This window comes from Pleurodeles waltl, chromosome 12, assembly GCF_031143425.1.
Source record: "Pleurodeles waltl isolate 20211129_DDA chromosome 12, aPleWal1.hap1.20221129, whole genome shotgun sequence".
Lineage (NCBI taxonomy): Eukaryota > Metazoa > Chordata > Amphibia > Caudata > Salamandridae > Pleurodeles > Pleurodeles waltl.
Genome location: NC_090451.1, coordinates 713,172,836 through 713,190,686, shown reverse-complemented (window position 1 = coordinate 713,190,686; position 17,851 = coordinate 713,172,836). Strand labels below are relative to the sequence as shown.

Sequence of the window (17,851 nt, the reverse complement as noted above, 5' to 3'; positions counted from 1 at the left end):
TGAGGTAATTCCGATTATGATGTTCGCTGTTGCGGGAGGCGGTCGGGAACCGCTGTGCAACTAGTCATTGGTTAACATTGGGCCCTATGGGGTACAGAGGTATGCACCGCCACCGACATGACCTTCATTTTCTATCATATTCCTCACTTGCTACCTGACCTTCCATAGGAGAGGACTTACACTGCATGTGCTGCTGTGACCTGTGTCCGGAACCTATCATGGCCCGTGTGACTGGCGAAAGGTCCACATCCTTCACTTCGGCAGAGCTGGAGAGACTGGTGGATGGGGTCCTACCCCAGTACGGACTGCTGTATGGGCCTGCAGACCAACAGGTGAGTACACTGTGAGCATGATGCATGTGGCATGAATGCATGGAGTTGTGTGTGTGAAGGTCTTGTGTAAGGGGGTGGGTGGATGACCTCTTGGCGGCGTACAGGTTGTGTGCTGGGCCATGTGTGTGTGTAAATGGTGATGGGAAGGGGTAGGGTGGGCCATATGTGTAACAGGCAAGACTGTGGCCCTCATTCTGACCTTGGCGGGCGGCGGAGGCCGCCCGCCAAAGTCCTGCCGTCAGGTTACCGTTCCGCGGTCGAAAGACCGCGGCGGTAATTCTGACATTCCCGCTGGGCTGGCGGGCGGCCGCCTTCAGGCCGCCCGCCAGCCCAGCGGGAAAGAGGCTTCCACGATGAAGCCGGCTCGGAATCGAGCCGGCGGAGTGGAAGCTGTGCGACGGGTGCAGTTGCACCCGTCGCGTATTTCACTGTCTGCGCAGCAGACAGTGAAATACATTTAGGGGCCCTCTTATGGGGGCCCCTGCAGTGCCCATGCCAGTGGCATGGGCACTGCAGGGGCCCCCAGGGGCCCCGCGACCCCCCCTACCGCCATCCGGTTCCCGGCGGGCGGACCGCCGGGAACTGGATGGCGGTAGGGGGGGTCAGAATCCCCTCGGCGGCGCAGCTAGCTGCGCCGCCTTGGAGGATTCCAATGGGCGGCGGTACACTGGCGGGAGACCGCCAGTGTTGCCGGTCCGACCGCGGCTTTACCGCCGCGGTCGGAATGCCCATTGGAGCACCGCCGGCCTGTCGGCGGTGCTCCCGCGGTCCTCCAACCCGGCGGTCATGGACCGCCAGGGTTGGAATGACCACCTGTGTGTCTAATCCTATTTTCTTGTGTGTATTGCCTTTGCAGGTCAGTGCCCATCAAAAGCAGGGTGTATGGCGTGCCATCACCAAGGATCTGCGGACCCTGGGGGTCTATGGCAAGTGGAGCACCCAGTGTCGGAAATGGTGGGAGGACCTGAGACGCTAGGCACTTTACCATAGCAAAGTACCTTTAGTTTTGTAACACTGAGTTTATCCTTTAATGTGTGTAAGTGCTGTGTGACTACAGTATTATTGCATGAGCTTTGCATGTCTCTTAGCTAAGCCTTGGCTGCTTATCCACAGCTACTGCTAGAGAGCGTATCTTCTAGACACTGCCTACACTACACTAATAAGGGATACCTGGATCTGGTATAAGATGTAAGTGCCTTATTTACCCACCACACACCAGGCCTCCTTCCTACAGAAAACAAGCGAATATTTATTAGAATTGTTTTGTTTTCAGATCTTAAATATGCAGAGAATCTCAATTTGCCAGATTCCTTCCTCGCCAAACCACAGCGGGAAACCCATTCAGAAGAGTCAACTGTCTCAGTTACACCCTCCTCTTGTTTAAGTACTAAAATTAGTTCTTTTCCGGAACTGGATCCTGGGGTAGATTTCTTGACCTTTCCCAATTATCTTAAAAAACAGTGCTCCACTTTTCCAAATTCAAAACACTCTCTGATATTTGCTGGACTCAGAGCCTTTTTAAAGTGTAATCCACCACCACATATAAACATTTCCCTTAGAACTCTTGCTTTGTGTTTTTGTTTGTTCATTTTATATTTATTGTTAATGTGAATCATAGCGACATCTCCCTGTATGTCCTTTTCCTCATTCAATCATTTCAAATGCTTAGCGGATCTTTCAATCCTATTGGCAACTTCAATAACTCTGCATACAAACTGATTTTTGTGCCTTACTTTCTTTATTGTAATAATACATTATAATTCGATCACAAATATATTGCTCAGTGATCAAGCAAAATTTACAACTGGCTGACAAAATGCAAAATACGCAACTTATTTGTCTGTGGACTCAGAAGACAATTGTTGCCCTGAATGCTTGATCAACACATGCAGTATTTTTATGAAGTGTCATTCATTTGTCCGGAGCTTCATTAAATTAATTGCAATCTTCAGCAAGATTACCTTGTGGTGGAGCAATAGGAGGTGAGTGATCAAAGATTTCTTGATCCTCTGTCCAGAAGGCATTTAGGAGCAAGTCTTTTATATAACAGATGTAAAAGAATTAGCAGCAATTGCTACTATGTAGTTATCAAATCACCCCAACCATTTGCTCCACTTGATAGGTTGGATACACATGTTCTGTAAAAGTGGGGAAGGGGATTAAAAAATTGCTACATAGTAGTGAATACAACTAAGAGTAGTAAAAAAAGAAAATAGAGAAGCAAAGATGGACTCACAGTTTTTAAATGTAAAGCTGAAGAGGGTTAATTGAAAAAAAAATACAATAAAAACCTAGATTATGGTTGGTATGCACTGGTCAAGCATCTAAAGGGGGACAACTGACTCCCTGAAATAGATACTGACACAAAGCAGTTAGAACAAAAATCTTAAAACTGAAATAAAAACAATGTAGGTTGAGGATGGCGGAATCCCTTCCTTTGCATAAATAAATGCTTGTGAAGGATCAAAGATGACCACATGTCATATCTGCTTGAGTCGCGTGGTTCACAGTAAGTACATGCATTAAGCTGTGCAGGAATGATGTGCTGAGGAAAAAAAAAAAAAACTTCCATACCGATCGTGGGCATTGAGTGAATCAAAATAACTTAAGAATATCACAGATGAACAGTGCTGGATTGAAGATATACAAATCCAAACAATTATGGCACAAACTTTGATGGATCAGCGGTTATAAATTCCAGTATGCCAACAAATGTAGAAAATGCAGAAAATCCTCTGCCCTTCTCCTGGGGTGCTCAAGAACAACTGGGAACAGAACAGCTAGTCACCAGTTTAAAGTAGGAACCAGGAGAATCTTGGGTAAATGCTAACAGGTTCATACAAAGAAGTCACCAGTGGGAGTGATGTTCCTAGTTCACAGCATCTTCAGGAACTAATTCTGAATTGAGCACTCGCTCGAGGAGTAGAACGTGGCAGGTAAGAATGTAAGCATGATTGGAAACAGAACAATTCAAATACTAACAAGTATACAAAGACAGTATAGAAAATACATAGCAGCAGACAGCACATCAGCAATAATGCAACATAGGACATATATAACGATAAAGATAGGGAAGGCCGTGAGAAAAGCAAAGTAGTCTTTGGCCCAATTCACAGTAACAGCAAAAGAAGGATGCCAAGAGAACCCCCATCCATTTGCATGAGTAACGGTCCATAATTCCCTCCAAAATATCGATACTGGAGACGGTGATTATATAGAAAATCAAGAAGGTTACTTCAGTTGTTCGCCTCCATGCCTCTAATAAAATCTAGAATCTAGACTTTCCTTCAATAAAGCTAGATAAATCTCAATTTGTTTACAAAACAAGAGGCTCCTATTATGTTTGCATAAAGCATAGCCCCAACAGTGTTAGCCATGTGAGAAACATGTTTGCAATAAAAAGTCTTACAATTATTAACATGAAACCTTCCTACAAACTTGTCAAATGTTATCGATCCTGGAGCCCATCACTGGTGTATAAATTGAGCTACTTCCACTGAAATTTCTAGAGTTTTCCAGGCTGACCCTAAACATTTCAGGAATTTAAGACTAGGGTGGATTTGAACATCATGCTGTGACAATGCCCTATTGTACTGGGAAGCAGACTGGGAAAACTTGGAAGGGGAACTGTGTCTATTGATAGTTCTAGAACTCTAGAGAGCAAAGCTGAGCCAGCCAAAATGGAGTTACTTATTTGCTGATGACACTTTACTATTGTCCAGAACACCTGTTGGCCTAAAGGATCTCCTTATCAAACTTGAAGTATTCTGCCATGTAAGTGGTATGGAGATAAATACACAAAAAGACTAAGTAAAGGGGTTTTAATCTACACAGAGGCCACAGAGATGCTCCTTCATAGGAAAACACTCTTGATAAAGTTCAGGTCTTTGATTGTCTTGGTTTAGGAGTTGCTAGTCCACTTCCCTGGGGCCCTCAAAGTCAAAAGAGCAGCCTTATAGTTCAACATAAAGCAGCTACAAGGCACTGAATCTAGATGACTTTCACTAACCCTCCATGTCTATAAGATCAAAGCTCAATCGGCTGCATTCTATGGCGCTGCAATTTGGGGTGAGGCTGAGGTTAGAGTACTGGCTGCAAAGGAGAATTTTTCTTTTAATTCATTCTTCCATCTTCCCAGAGCTCACCCACTTTACCATTGATCCGTGATACTGTGTGAAGACTATTGACAATCTAGCCATCCTCACCCCCCTTCTCTATTGGTTAAGGCTGTGGTCCTATCCTGAGTTAGGCTCATATTAAAATAAAATGGTTGAAGTACTTCAACTTGATACTAACTCAAACTTCAGCTGAAAACATGGTTCTCTAGAATGAGGATGTGCACTCTGTGGTCTGATCCCTTGACTACCACAAAAGCTGTTAAGAATAATCTTCTGTGGGTCTATTGGAACACCAATACAGACCAGTTGCACCAGCCAGTGACAAACAGGAACCTCATTCATCAATTCCTGATTCTGAAACCTACTCCAAAGTATGAACCTTATTCCGATGAGATCCAGCCCCCTTTAACAAAGAGTCTTCAAGTAAAGTTTAGGCTCTGCACTGTAGCGGTCAGGGCTTTCCTATCAGTAGTAGATGTTGGTCAGGCAGAAGTACACCTTTGAAAATGTCACTGAAGACCAACTGTAAAGAGAGGGAATTGAACATTTGCTAGGTGATCAATCACTGCAGAAAGCTCAAGAGGGGAGAGGAATTATGATTATTAGTAGATATAGTTAGGAGCATACATGAATGCACTGGCTTAACTAGGGGTTTGAACCTTTCGTTTAGCAAGCCAAGGGCAGCTCTAAGAATATGTGCATTATACAAATGTTGCATTTCTTGCATCACTGCTCTGTCCTGCGAGTCATGTGGTTGTGTAATGCTGTGAGTTTTGTGCATCATCACACTGTTCTTTGATTCGACTGTTATGTAATATGATGTAATGTTGTACTTTTTGTGCATTGTTGCACTGTTTTTGGATTTGTGTGTTATGTAATTCTATGTTTTTGTGCCAGCGCATTTTTCTTTGACTCATGTAGTTGCGTAATGCTGTTCTTCTTGTATCTCACTGGCTTGTTCTTGAATTCATGTGTTTGTGCAATGCTGTGCACTTTGTACATCACTGTACTATCCTTCAACTTATCGGTTGTGCAATGCTGTGCTTTTAGAGTGATACTGCACTGTTTTTTTACTTATCTTGCTGTATAGCTCTGTGTTCCATGTACATTTCTGCACTGGCCTTTGAGTCATCTGGTTGTGCAATGTGTTTTTTGTGTGAGACTGCACAGGTATCTATTTCAAAGGGTTGTGTAATGCTGTACTTTTTGCGCATTTCTGCAATGTTCTTTGACTCATGTAGTTGTGTAATGCTGTGCTTTTTGTGCCTCACTTCACTGTTCTTGGAACAAGTGACTGTGTAGTGCTGTGTACTGTATAGCCATAGTTTGAATGGGCTTCAAAGAGCTGGTAGTTGGTTCAGGAAAGTAAGACAGATTGGCGATAGGGAGCATCTGCACCTGGGATGGAGTGCAGGACATGTGTGTTTCGAAGATGTTATGAATGTAGGCGTGATGCAGCACCCTGGCTACAAATCTTATGTTGGGGAACCAGCACAACATTACTGGAGTCTCAGATCACCTGCACATTGATTACATAGTGCAGCTTTATGGGCCTTGGGATTGTTCCCTGACTCTCACTGGTGCTAGCTGCACATGCCCACATTTAATTTCTAGTTATCTTTCTGGGTCTCAGAGCGCTAAATGATAGTACGTATACTGCAGAGACTGTATGAAACTGGGAGTGCCCAATGATGTGTGTTAGCATGACCTACTGAAAATGTTGCAGAATCTACGCTGACACATGGTAACGGCCATGAAGCCTGGCTGGGAAAGGTCCCTGTGGCACAGGGATGCAGCATTTTTTGTTACATCTACACTGCCCGTAGTCTAGTTTTGTTGACGTCAGGCCTAAAATCAGCGGCCATTACATCAGAATTTATTTGAAAGTTCTGTGCCTACAGAGTACAGGGCCTAACGTAGATTTCCACAGACAGGTTGCTCCATCACAATGGTGACAGATATCCTGTCCGCCGAAAAATAAATCGCTTAGGAAATAATGGAATTTAAATTTCAGCAGACGGGATATCCATCACCATTGTGATTGAGGAATCTGTCCACTGAAATCCAAATCAAGCCCTGAGGCTTATACCGTATCACAAATATGACAGATATCCGTCCGTAGTACAATGATCCCATTATATAATTTGGAGATTGTAATTCAGTGGACCGGTTATCAGTCACGTTTCTGTTGGGGTATTCCATCTGCCAAGTTCTAACTCAGGCCTTAAGTCTTCTTGCTTATCTTTCCCTTTTCGGATCCTTGTGCCACAGTTTGTAACGTCTGCCACTTGCGGGGAGGCACAGAACAAGCAATGCATTTGTTTCAATAAATGATAATCATTGTGGTGTACACCAGAACAATTTTCCCTTTTGTTGGTTAACTCTGATTAAGTTTGCAAAAAGCATATATTATGTGACACTTTACTGAATGTGATATAATTTGATTTGACACAATTGTTGATGCATTTAATTCAAATAGTTCCCAAAATGTACTACTAAAGATCGGAGTCTGGTAATGAGAACACAGGGCTCATATATAATATCCTGTTTCCACATACTCTGTTTAGCATAACGGACGTGTCCTTCAAATCCTATTAATAAATCATGAATTCAATTGTGTAAAATTGTACTTCTTTCTTTCACAGAATGGAATCATGGCTCTTACAAACTGTTCAGAAAATGTGGCAAGTTCCATCAAATTCCTTCTTCTGGGACTTCAGGTCATTCCAGGGCTGAAGCCCCTCCTCTTCCTCCTGTTCATCACCATCTACATGTTAAGTGTTGCTGGTAATAGCATCATCGTTCTCACAGTATCCCTCAGTAAACGCTTCCACTCACCTATGTTCTTTTTTCTGGGCAATTTCTCTTTCCTGGAAGTCTGGTACCCCACAAGCACTGCTCCCAGCCTGCTCTCTGGGTTACTGGCAGACGGCAGATCAATTTCTTTTGTTGATTGTCTAATGCAATTGTATTTCTTTGGTTCATTGTTGACTAGTGAGTGCTTCCTGTTGACAGTCATGGCTTACGACAGGTACACTGCCATATGCTTCCCCTTGCATTACAACTACCTCATGCACCATGCATTTTGTGTTAAGCTAGTTGCCAGTGCTTGGGCTGGAGGCTTTACAATTCCCTTCGTGACAGTAAACCTCCTGAAGGGATTGCGATTCTCAGGTGAAAAAGTGATAGACCACTTTTACTGTGAATTAGGCCCTCTTCTGGAAGCAGCCTGTTCGGAAACCTCTTACATTGGGGTGTACGTTTTTATCATGTCTTTTCTAATATTATCAGTCCCTTTTCTGCTAATAATCTTGTCTTATGTGTACATCATGTCAGCCATCTTGAAAATCCCATCAGCCACTGGAAGGCACAAGGCATTTTCCACCTGCAGCTCCCACCTCGCTGTGGTCAGCTCATATTTTGGCCCACTTATTGCAGTCTATGCCACACCAAAAAATGAAAGCTCCCTTAACTTAAACAAAGCCTTGTCTGTCCTTTACACTGTTGCAACACCACTCCTCAATCCCATCATATACACTCTGCGGAACAAGGAAATGAGAGAAACCTGGATGAACGTGCTACACAAGACATCTTAATACAAGCAAGCTCTACTTACAGTTGCCTTGGATATGGTGCCATGTTGCTATTTATTCATGTATTTTTTTATGTTTAGATTTTTACATACCCTGCCCTTTCAGGCGCCACAGTGCTTCACATGTTGAATATTGACTGTACACAACATATCCTTACTTTTTAACATTATTCTTTCTCTAACCCTAGTTATCTACATTTCTATCTCAATGTTATGTTCCCAAATAGCAGCAATTTACACATTCCAGTGCAATTTAACATCATTAGCTGTTTCTATTTATGGTTTAATCCTTTAGCATGAGTATCCTGAGGTGTTTTGGCGCTGATCACAGAAGCAGAGAAATAGGAAAGCAGAGCTTCAAACAAAAGAGATGTGTTTTAAAAGCTTTGTAAAATTGAAAATAACTTGACTTAGCACAGAAGGCAAATGGGAAGTTGTTGCAGCTCTGAGCTGTGAAAAGCAAGAAAGCTCTACCACCTGTGCGCTTTGTATGAAACCTCAAGTCACTGACCAATAAAGCAGTTGAAGAGCAAAGTAGTGTGGCCTGGTGGTGGTGAGCAGACCTCTCATACAATTCAGTCGTCCTGCTACGTACACTGCTTCTTGGCAATAGCACAAAACTCTGAAGGTACAGTGTTTACCAACAGGAAGCCAGTGTAGATTGATCAGGTGGAGAGACATTCTGGCTGATCTCGGAATTCCTAATATAAGCTCTGCTAACACTTTTTGTGCCAGTTGGATGCACTGTATCAAAAATGTGTGAATGCCCAGAAAATGAGCGCCACAATAATACAACTGGTGATCATCATCTGTACCAATGTAGACACACTGGAGATTGTCACAAAAGGAATAATATTTCTCAGAGTCTTTATCAGGAAGAAATACACTGCAGTAGGTCTGTTAATCTGAGACTCAAAGATAACTTGGAGTAAAAATTCATGCTCAAGTTGCATGCATTGTCAGTGGGCATCGGACAGGGTCTCAGACATTGTGGACACAAAGTAGGTGACCAGATGGAGGGGTTACCAAACACTATAAGACTTTCATCGTATAAGCATTTAGCCTTAGGGAGTTAGCAACCATCCAATGGGCAACAGACGTGAGCCAAGATTTAAACTGTTCTTGGACAAATGTGAGCTGGTCTCTAACCTCAAAATAATCTGAGAGTCATTAGCATATCAGCAGAATTTAAACCCAAAGGAGGCAACAAGATTGGCCAATGGCGTTACATAAATATTTAACAAGGTTGAGATCGAAAAAGAGCCCTGAGGGACTCCACGGTGCAGTTGTCAGTCAGCTGTCAGTAAGGTGAATGGAACGATCAAACGATGGAATGCTTGTGTCCTCATTTGCAAAAATGACTCAAACCATCTCAACCCTTCCCCTGCAGACCCAATCCATGGAGCCTGCAGAGGAGGCTCTTATCTTATGTGAGACTATGTTGAATGTCATTCATAGATCAAGGAGAATGAGGGCTGCAGTGCCTCCTTGAGCCAAAAGTATCCAGATCACATTGCCATTGGCTGTTAACACTGTCTCAGTGCTGAAGGAAAGGTGTCATTCTGACTGAAATATGATTATTGAGTTTCTATTATTTTGGCCATTGCAGGCAGGAGAGAGGAAGTAATTGCCCAGTGTTTGTGGGTCAAGATTGGGTTCTTTAATAATAGGATGATAACAGCAGTTTTGCAAAATTCTGGAATATGATGCTAGGCAAAAGAAGTATTACAAACTGAAGAAAGTTCTGAGGCCACCAGAGCTGCCATAGTCCTGAGATATTACTCTGACATGGATCTGAAGGGGAGCCTGAGCTGATAGATGTGACCATGAGAGCACCTTGAGACCCGAACAGGTGTTTAGCCATGTGATACAAGAACCTTGATTGATTGATTGAAAGACCAGGAGGAGTAAAACATTGAATCACTCAAGTTAGCAGAGGGAGTAACGCTAAGAAACACCATAAAGAGATGCTCAATCTTTTCATGGAATAAATCATGTAACTCTGCATAAACTTATTGAGTATTGGTGTTGGGAAAGGGAGTATTTACAGAGTCATTGGAGATTTGTAAATGGAAAACACAGGTTTAGTTTGATCTTTTGCCTCGAGCATCCGATCTTCATAGTATTAGTCCAAGCCCCCTTAGGAAGGGCTTTGTAATGCTGGAGCACTTGTTTATAGATATGTTTATTGTCTGTGTTGTCTTGATGCCAGTCTTTCTAGTGTTTTGCACTTCCATTCAGCCAAGGTCAAATCAGGCATTTAAACGGGTGCCGAAGGAATAGAATGAGGCACAAATAAATGTTTTAGTAGGGATAACTGAACCTAGTGCACTAGTAATCCATGAATTGAAGACTTCTACATATGTATTAATGTTCTCATGAGGTGTAGGCCTTCTATCCTTCAGATGGACGATTCATTGAGCTGCATATGTTGACTAGGGGCAATAGGCTACTGTATTCATTTTGCACATTGTCCCTTTCCTTCACCCTTGCCTATTCCCTACTTTCTTCAATGTGTCTTTTTTCTGTGACCACTATATCTACAGTTTCCATCCTTTTAATATACTGTATCATACAGTAGTTGTATTCAATTTCACATACACATATGAATATTTAGGTATATCTGCCACATGCTGTCCTGTTGTTCTTTCATTTAGGGACTAGGAGGCAGCTAATTTAAAGGTAGACATCTTGCTCGGCTGATCATTTCCCAAAATGTTGCCTGATCCCGTGTTATTTATTTGAAATGTTACTTTACTAAACGTTGCTTCTTCTTCCTTTAAATGCTAAGTTAGGATGGGACCTTCCAAGTCCCTGGGAGGATTGTCAAGGTTTTCAGAGTATTTAGGAGCAATACAGAAGGAAACACCCTTAAGGAAACATTTGTAAGCAAACAAAACTGTGGGTGGAGAAGAGGAGTTTAATAATTGTAAGTTATATAAAAGAGGGGAATTGAAACTGCAAAGGAACAAAGAGGGAAAGGGGAAGAATGGCTTGGAAACAAAGAAAAATAAGTGAAGGAAATGAGTATTGGAGCCACAGTGTATCTCTACTGAACACAAATATAGAGATCTGAGCCTCAAGGGAACAGAAGTCATGAAAGATGTGTTAGGCAGGGAAGAAAAAGTAAGAAAGACAAATAAAAACTTGAATGGAATATTACAAAATTCCATGAAAAGCAAAGCAATCAACACAAAACAAGCACCGTCAAAGCCACTCGTTCTGTGTTTTGTCATTAGGGGACATTTTGTAACACCAGGGTGACTTTGGGTGTCTTGTCAACAGCTGTCTGAGAAATAACATATTGAGTTCCAACAATATTGAAGCTGGCTCTGGGGACCCTTTGCTGAACAATCTACATTAGCAGAGTTAAGCTGCACATGCAAATTATTATGAAAAGGAGTCAGAAGATGAAGTTTATTATGCATGTATAAAAGTACATATATAGGCAAACTTTCCATTAAGTCACAGAAGGCCAGTAAAGTCCCTGGGCTGAACCATGTTCCAGCAGATCTTTTTGTTTCCGAACCTGATATTTCAACTTCTTACTTAACTTGTGTGCCAAATGCACTAATGACAGGAGCTGATATACCTAATTCTGGAAAGGTGCTGAAGTTATTCCCATTCACAAAAAAGCTCCCAAATATGACCCTGCTAATTACCGGCCAATTAGCTTGATAGACTTCACCCCAAAAATATTTTGTAAATTGATACTTGAATGCCTTATGGCTTGAACTAGAGACAATGAGATATTGACCCAATTCGAAGCAGGATTCATTACAAAGGCTAGTACTTTGGACCAGGCATTCAGGTTTCAGTTAATCAGATGGAAGGAAATGGATCTCAAGAGGGGCAGTCTTTATGCCAGTGGCAGTTGATTTAAAAGCGGCTTTCGACATGGTACCCAGCGATACACTCTGGAGTACTCTTAGAGAGCTTTGGCTTCCTGTTCCCCTCCTTGATATCACTGTCTGGTTACATCGTGATCCCTTTGCACAGGTCCGCAGGGGTCCAAGCAGGGAAATCACTGATCCCATCAGGGCCAACAAGGGCATTAGGCAATGCTGCGTACTTGCCCTTACATTGTTCTTTATTCGGTCAAATAACCATCAAAGCATCACAATACAGTTTGAATTCAAGATTTAAAATAAAAAAAAAACCTATACAAATATAAAAGATAAAACTAATAAATATGTAAAATCCTAAACTTCTCAAATCTAAGTGCTTATCCACCTAATATTACATCATAAAACGTATTTAAAAACAATTACGTATATGCCGAGCTGCCACTAAAAATGTACTAACTGCAAGAATTAAGTCATTAGAACAGTCACTTTTTAAAACCCTTATCGCTGTACAGCATTGCTTCAAGTCCATTTCTCAATAGATTCTACGCATCCATTTTACCCGAGGTGAGGAATAGGCAGGGCAAAAAACCATAAAATGTTCAACAGTTTCTGGGCTACCACGACATGCTCGACATAAATCAGAGAAAAAAGTTGAACCCCAGCTGCCTGTTAAGGACATCAGCGGTAAGCTCCCAAAACAGAAACAGGCGTACAGATCTTTTCCTAATCAATCAGGTATTGTATCTAAATATGGTTCATACTGTGGGTACCACTTAAAATCAATAAACAGATTAGTATTGACCGTGTGATTTACAACAGATGGAATTGTTCCTTACATGGGACCAATATGATGTTTTCAAGATAGTTTTATGGGATTTTTCCAACTTGTGGGGGTTCTCCCAAAAACTTTCCAGACCCAAAGTGTGCAACCAATTAGATACATGTCTAAGCAAGGGATATTAACCACATTCGGTCTTTTTAATGAGTCAAGAAGGGAGACCCTGTATATTTTGAGTTCTGGAACAGTCCAAATCCTTCACCAATAAAGCAAAGGTCTTAAGGCTATCAAATCAGCTACACGATTAAATCCTAAGTCCAGAAACATTGGGATCAAGGGTGTACTGCGAGGGCACGCAATTAGGGCCCTGGCAAAATTGTTTTCACCCACAGTTAATCTTTTGCTGTTAGAGAACCCCCATATCTCAGCACCATAAGTGGCCTCTCCCTGCGCCCTTGCCAAATAAATCTTAATAGCTGGGGATACAGCTTTTGACACTGTACTTTTCAAAAACGCATGATAGCGGCTGCTCTATGCTGAAGAAGCCCCGCACTTTTACTGATCTGATCCTCCCAATGTAATTTACTTGATAAGCTCACACCCAGGTAGTCTATTGAACTAACCTTACTTAGGAAAGAACCAGCCAAATTAATGGTGCATCTCCTGCAAAATCCGGAATTAAATACCATCAATTTGGTTTTACTGATATTCAACTCCAACCCATAGTCTGTACAGAATGAGTTAAATCTATCAACAAGAGTTTGAAGACCCATAGGTGTCTTAGAGATGAGAAGAGAATCATTACCAAAAAGAAGGATAGGGATTTTCTGTGCATTCAATGAGGGAGCATCATTCTAGCAAGAAGTCAAAACTTCACTCATGAATAAATAAAGTGAATAAGATCGGAGCCAGAACACACCCTGGCGAACTCCCCTCCGAATAGGAATATTTTCAGTCAACTCGCCATGATTACCCCATCGCACTTGCGCATATGTATTTTCATGCAACCACTGCAACAGATTAATTATATTAGTAAGGTTTCCCAATCTATGTAGTACTTCCCACAGTTTTTCTCGTGGGAGCAGATCAAAAGCAGATCGTAGATCCACAAAAACAACAAATAAATGCTGCTTGGCAACGACTACATATTTCCAATATAAGAGGACCAACCTAAAAACCTGATCTATCGTACTGGTTTTTGGGCGAAAACCCGCCTGTAATGAGGAAAGAACCTGATGCTCTTGAACCCAACTTGCTAGCCTCTCTACTAGTTGTTTAGCAAACATTTTTTCTAGATTATCAATAAGGCTAATAGGTCTATAGTTGGAAGATTTACATTACCCTTTTTATAAATAGGGATAATTTCAGCCCCCTTCCATGTGCTCGGGATTACACCACCTGCAGCAATTTTATTCGAGATCAGATTTATATACCAGGACCATATAATGGGCTCTGATTTATAAAGATCTCCTGGAAGCTTGTCCGGACCAGGAGCTTTACCTGATTTTAAGGAGTTGATTGTGGCACTAGTTTCCTCTATGAAAAAGATGATACAGTCCTCAAAAGTGTGAATATCTGCCCCTTATAGATCAAGGCTAGTGTTTAAACTAGCCACCGATAAGGAAGCAGAATCATAGATTTGGGGATTACAAGGTAAGGTATTGTAGGGGATAGCATAGAGTTGAGTGAAATGATCCACCCAACTCTCGGGTTGTATATGGTTCCTAATATTGCTCCTGCCCCCTCTTTGCCTTTTGGACAACAGTTCCCAGAACAACATATTATTATTAGATTTTGAAGCGTCAAGCAATTCCCGCCATAAAGAGTCTTCCCATTACCTTTTTGCTTGCAATATGATCTCCTTGTATGTACGTCTAGCTAGTTGTATCTCCCCTAGGCAACCAGTCATGATAGCATTTTTTAGTGCAGACTCATTAAACCATCCATTGCTATTCATATTATCATCAAGGGGCCTGAGACCAGCATTTTAATAAAAAAAAAGCTCTGTAAGTCCTTTAGCATATTATCATGGATGCTGAGGATGGGGGTGTTATTAGCATCCTGCTCCTCATAAACTGCCAGTTCATCGACAAACAATTCCTATCAGATAGGGGTTGGAGGTCACCCTTGGCCATTCAACCCGTGTATGATTGTTATTCAGGCAAGGAGTTGGGACCACTGTATGTTGATTGTTAAGTGACCTCCTAAATACACCGCCTTGGAGAGTAAGAAGCAAGGGGTGATGGTCATTCTCACATCGGGGCTCCACCCTCATATCCCTCAAGAAAGACCACAGCCTGACATCCACCAAAAAATAATCGATAACACTTGAAGACATACCTCGTTTAAATGTGGGTGCAGTGTTTAAATCAGAAGGCATACGACCATTACAAGCCCTTGGACCATACTTTAGGCATAGGTAAGTCAACTGAGAAGCCACACAAGAACGACTCCAATACCGAGGATTGGTTAACTGTGAGATTCCCCATAATTCATCTTCTTCAACAGTTAGTCCACTAATCAAAATAGAGGGTTCAAAGGTACAATTCAAATCACCTGCAATTATTAAAAGGGTCGAAGGATGCAAGGTGTCCAAGAACTCAGACAACAAAGCTAAGGTCTGAGACGCAGAACCCCGAGAAACAGACTGGGCATAAACATCAATAAGAGTAATCTTAAGATTCTGTTGAAAAGTAACTTGTATGCCCTTTAGGTCAATAGAATCAATGTTTAATATCAATTGGTCATGTTGTTACTTCTTATTTAAGAGCACCAGTAGGCCTCCTTTAGCACGGCCTAACCCATTCTCTGATGGTTGAGCTGGGATGCTAAATGAAAGGAACCCATCAATATAAATTTTTCTTCCTCAGCCCAAGTCTCGAAAAGAGGCAGATATCCTGATTATTATTATAGGTGATCCACTCAGAGTCAGCCAACTTCCTGTCAAGGCCAGCTATATTCCAAGTCATTATAGATAACTCATGATTATCTAGCTCAGTTTCATAAGTGGGGCAACTAGCCTCCTTCACATGCATAGCCTTGTAGAGTATCCCAGGTGGCACCTCCTGAATGGCCTCATTCACATGGAAATCCTTAATGTGTATCACAATGGGCACTTCCTGTACAGCATTTAGTCATTCAGTAACTAGCGATAAATAAGGGGTTTTATCTACCACAGTTAATTCACATCCCTCGATGAAGTCTGGCCTTTCACAAGTTATAGTTGGACAAGCACTGGGTGGTTTTAACTAATACCCACCTCCCTCGTTTCCCTAAAATGGCGAGTGCGTAGTTCAAAATCCATAAGTTGGTTCGCCAATAACTTATCAGCAAGGCGGACATAAATGAAGTCAAAGTTCCACCCAGAAAGGCGACATATGTTCGCAGCAAGGTTATCAGTATAAATAACTGAAAGACAATTGCGACGAACACATAGCCAATGAATGAGCTTATTAACCAAAGATTCATGATTCTCAAAGGAACCTAATGGCAGCTTAGGCACATCAACCATATAAACTGTACTATCTCTACTTTTTGAGCCTAGACCCTGATCCGTAGGTACAGGCCTGCTAACATCAAGTTGAAGAGTAGTATCAGTGGGAGATTTTAAGAATTTAATCTGAGGAGCAAGGGAGCTAACCACCCTACCAAATACTTGGGGGATAATATTCCCCCTTGGCCTATCTTCAGGGGCATCTGGGTGGGCAATAGTACAGGTCTGATTCCCCAAAAAGTCCCTTAAATTAGGTGCTCTATTGAACTTCCTCCTATCACTTGTGGGCTCTGACTGATGACCATCTGCACAGGATGTGGATGAGTTTTCACGAGGGGTAGGCCTAGCTGACCCCTTGGGGGGATATCATCTACTAACCTTGATTGTATATAACAAGGCTTTCACCCCCCGTTGCCTCCCCATCATTCAACTGACATTTATACCACACCTCTGTGTCAGTTTCTCCTTCATTGATTCTATTAGTAATAAAACCAAACTTTTAACTTCGGCCACCTTCCGAAGGACAAGAGCCAAGTTAATTCCATTGTCTAACAGTTTCAAACCATCAGGATGAAGCGGGGGATTACACAAAATATTGTCATCAATAGCAGTTCCAGATGTAGAGTGTGGAGTACAGGCAAGAAGATCCCCATCCACCGCCAGTGGGTCAAATCAATTAGTGCACAATATATTTCGAACCACTCTGACCACTGGACTTAACAGAGGAGGGAAAGTCCTGATTTCCTTAGGAGGAGTACCCCTCTGACATGGCGAAGGACTGGGGGCACTGCAAGGTATTGCCAGCAACAAAGGTACAGAACTTTCCCTTGGGATATGCAATTTCGCATTTCCAACAGACACCACAGGGGAATGTGAAGGTTTCATCCTCTTTCTCCTTCTGAAGATCTCCTGGATTTTCCCACTTCTAGACGACCCCCTCTTAATAGGCACACCACCGGATGTATGGGAATTGCTCTTCAAGATGGCCTCTACTTCTTCAAACAATAGATCAATTTCATCAAAGGAATTGGGGCCAGATGTATCATCCCGGCCCTTTGCGATTCGGTAATAGCGATTTTTAAGAAATCACTATTACCGACTCGCAAAGTGCCATGTATCACATTTGCTATGGGCCTGTTGGCCCATAGCTGCAAATTTTTTGCATTTCCAAAATTGCGATTACTGAACCAGAAATCGCAATTTTGGAAATACAAAAGGCTACGGTGCTGGGGGCCTAAGGCCCCCTCTGCTGCACTCCAAAATCATTTTTAGCAACATGTAAGGTACACACATGCTAAAAGGGCATGTGTGCTTTACATGTTCAATTTAAAAATGCAGTTTAACTGCATTTTTAAATTTTGCACCAGGTTACCACCTGGGTGCAGATCATGGTATTTTGCATGTGCAAAATGCCATTCTTCGAAAAATCGCAATTTGTGATTTTTTGCAGCATTGCCTTGCGACCTGGATTTTGCAAATCGCAATTTGCGATTCGCAAAATCCAGGTCGCAATGCTAGAAATCGCAATTTTAGCGATTTCTACTTTGTGGTCTGCGAATACCTTTCATGCGTTGCAGACCACTATTTTGCACTCGCAAACGGCCAAATTTACCGATTTGCACCGTTTGCGAGTCCAAAATATTTTCATACATCTGGCCCTTAGTTCCTTGAATAGTTGCAGGGCTCACTT

General features: G+C 42.1%; 1 protein-coding gene across 1 annotated transcript in view; it reads left to right on the top strand.

Annotated features, from left to right (window-relative positions):
* Positions 1-218: 218 nt before the first annotated feature.
* The window catches only part of LOC138267296 (olfactory receptor 6B2-like), a 128,676-nt gene continuing 111,043 nt past the window's right edge, over positions 219-17,851 (top strand). The window contains exons 1-3 of the mRNA XM_069216151.1: positions 219-332; positions 4,640-4,873; positions 7,096-8,025. Of these exons, the coding sequence (XP_069072252.1) occupies positions 219-332; positions 4,640-4,873; positions 7,096-8,025 (1,278 nt within the window). The remainder of the gene's footprint in view (positions 333-4,639; positions 4,874-7,095; positions 8,026-17,851) is intronic.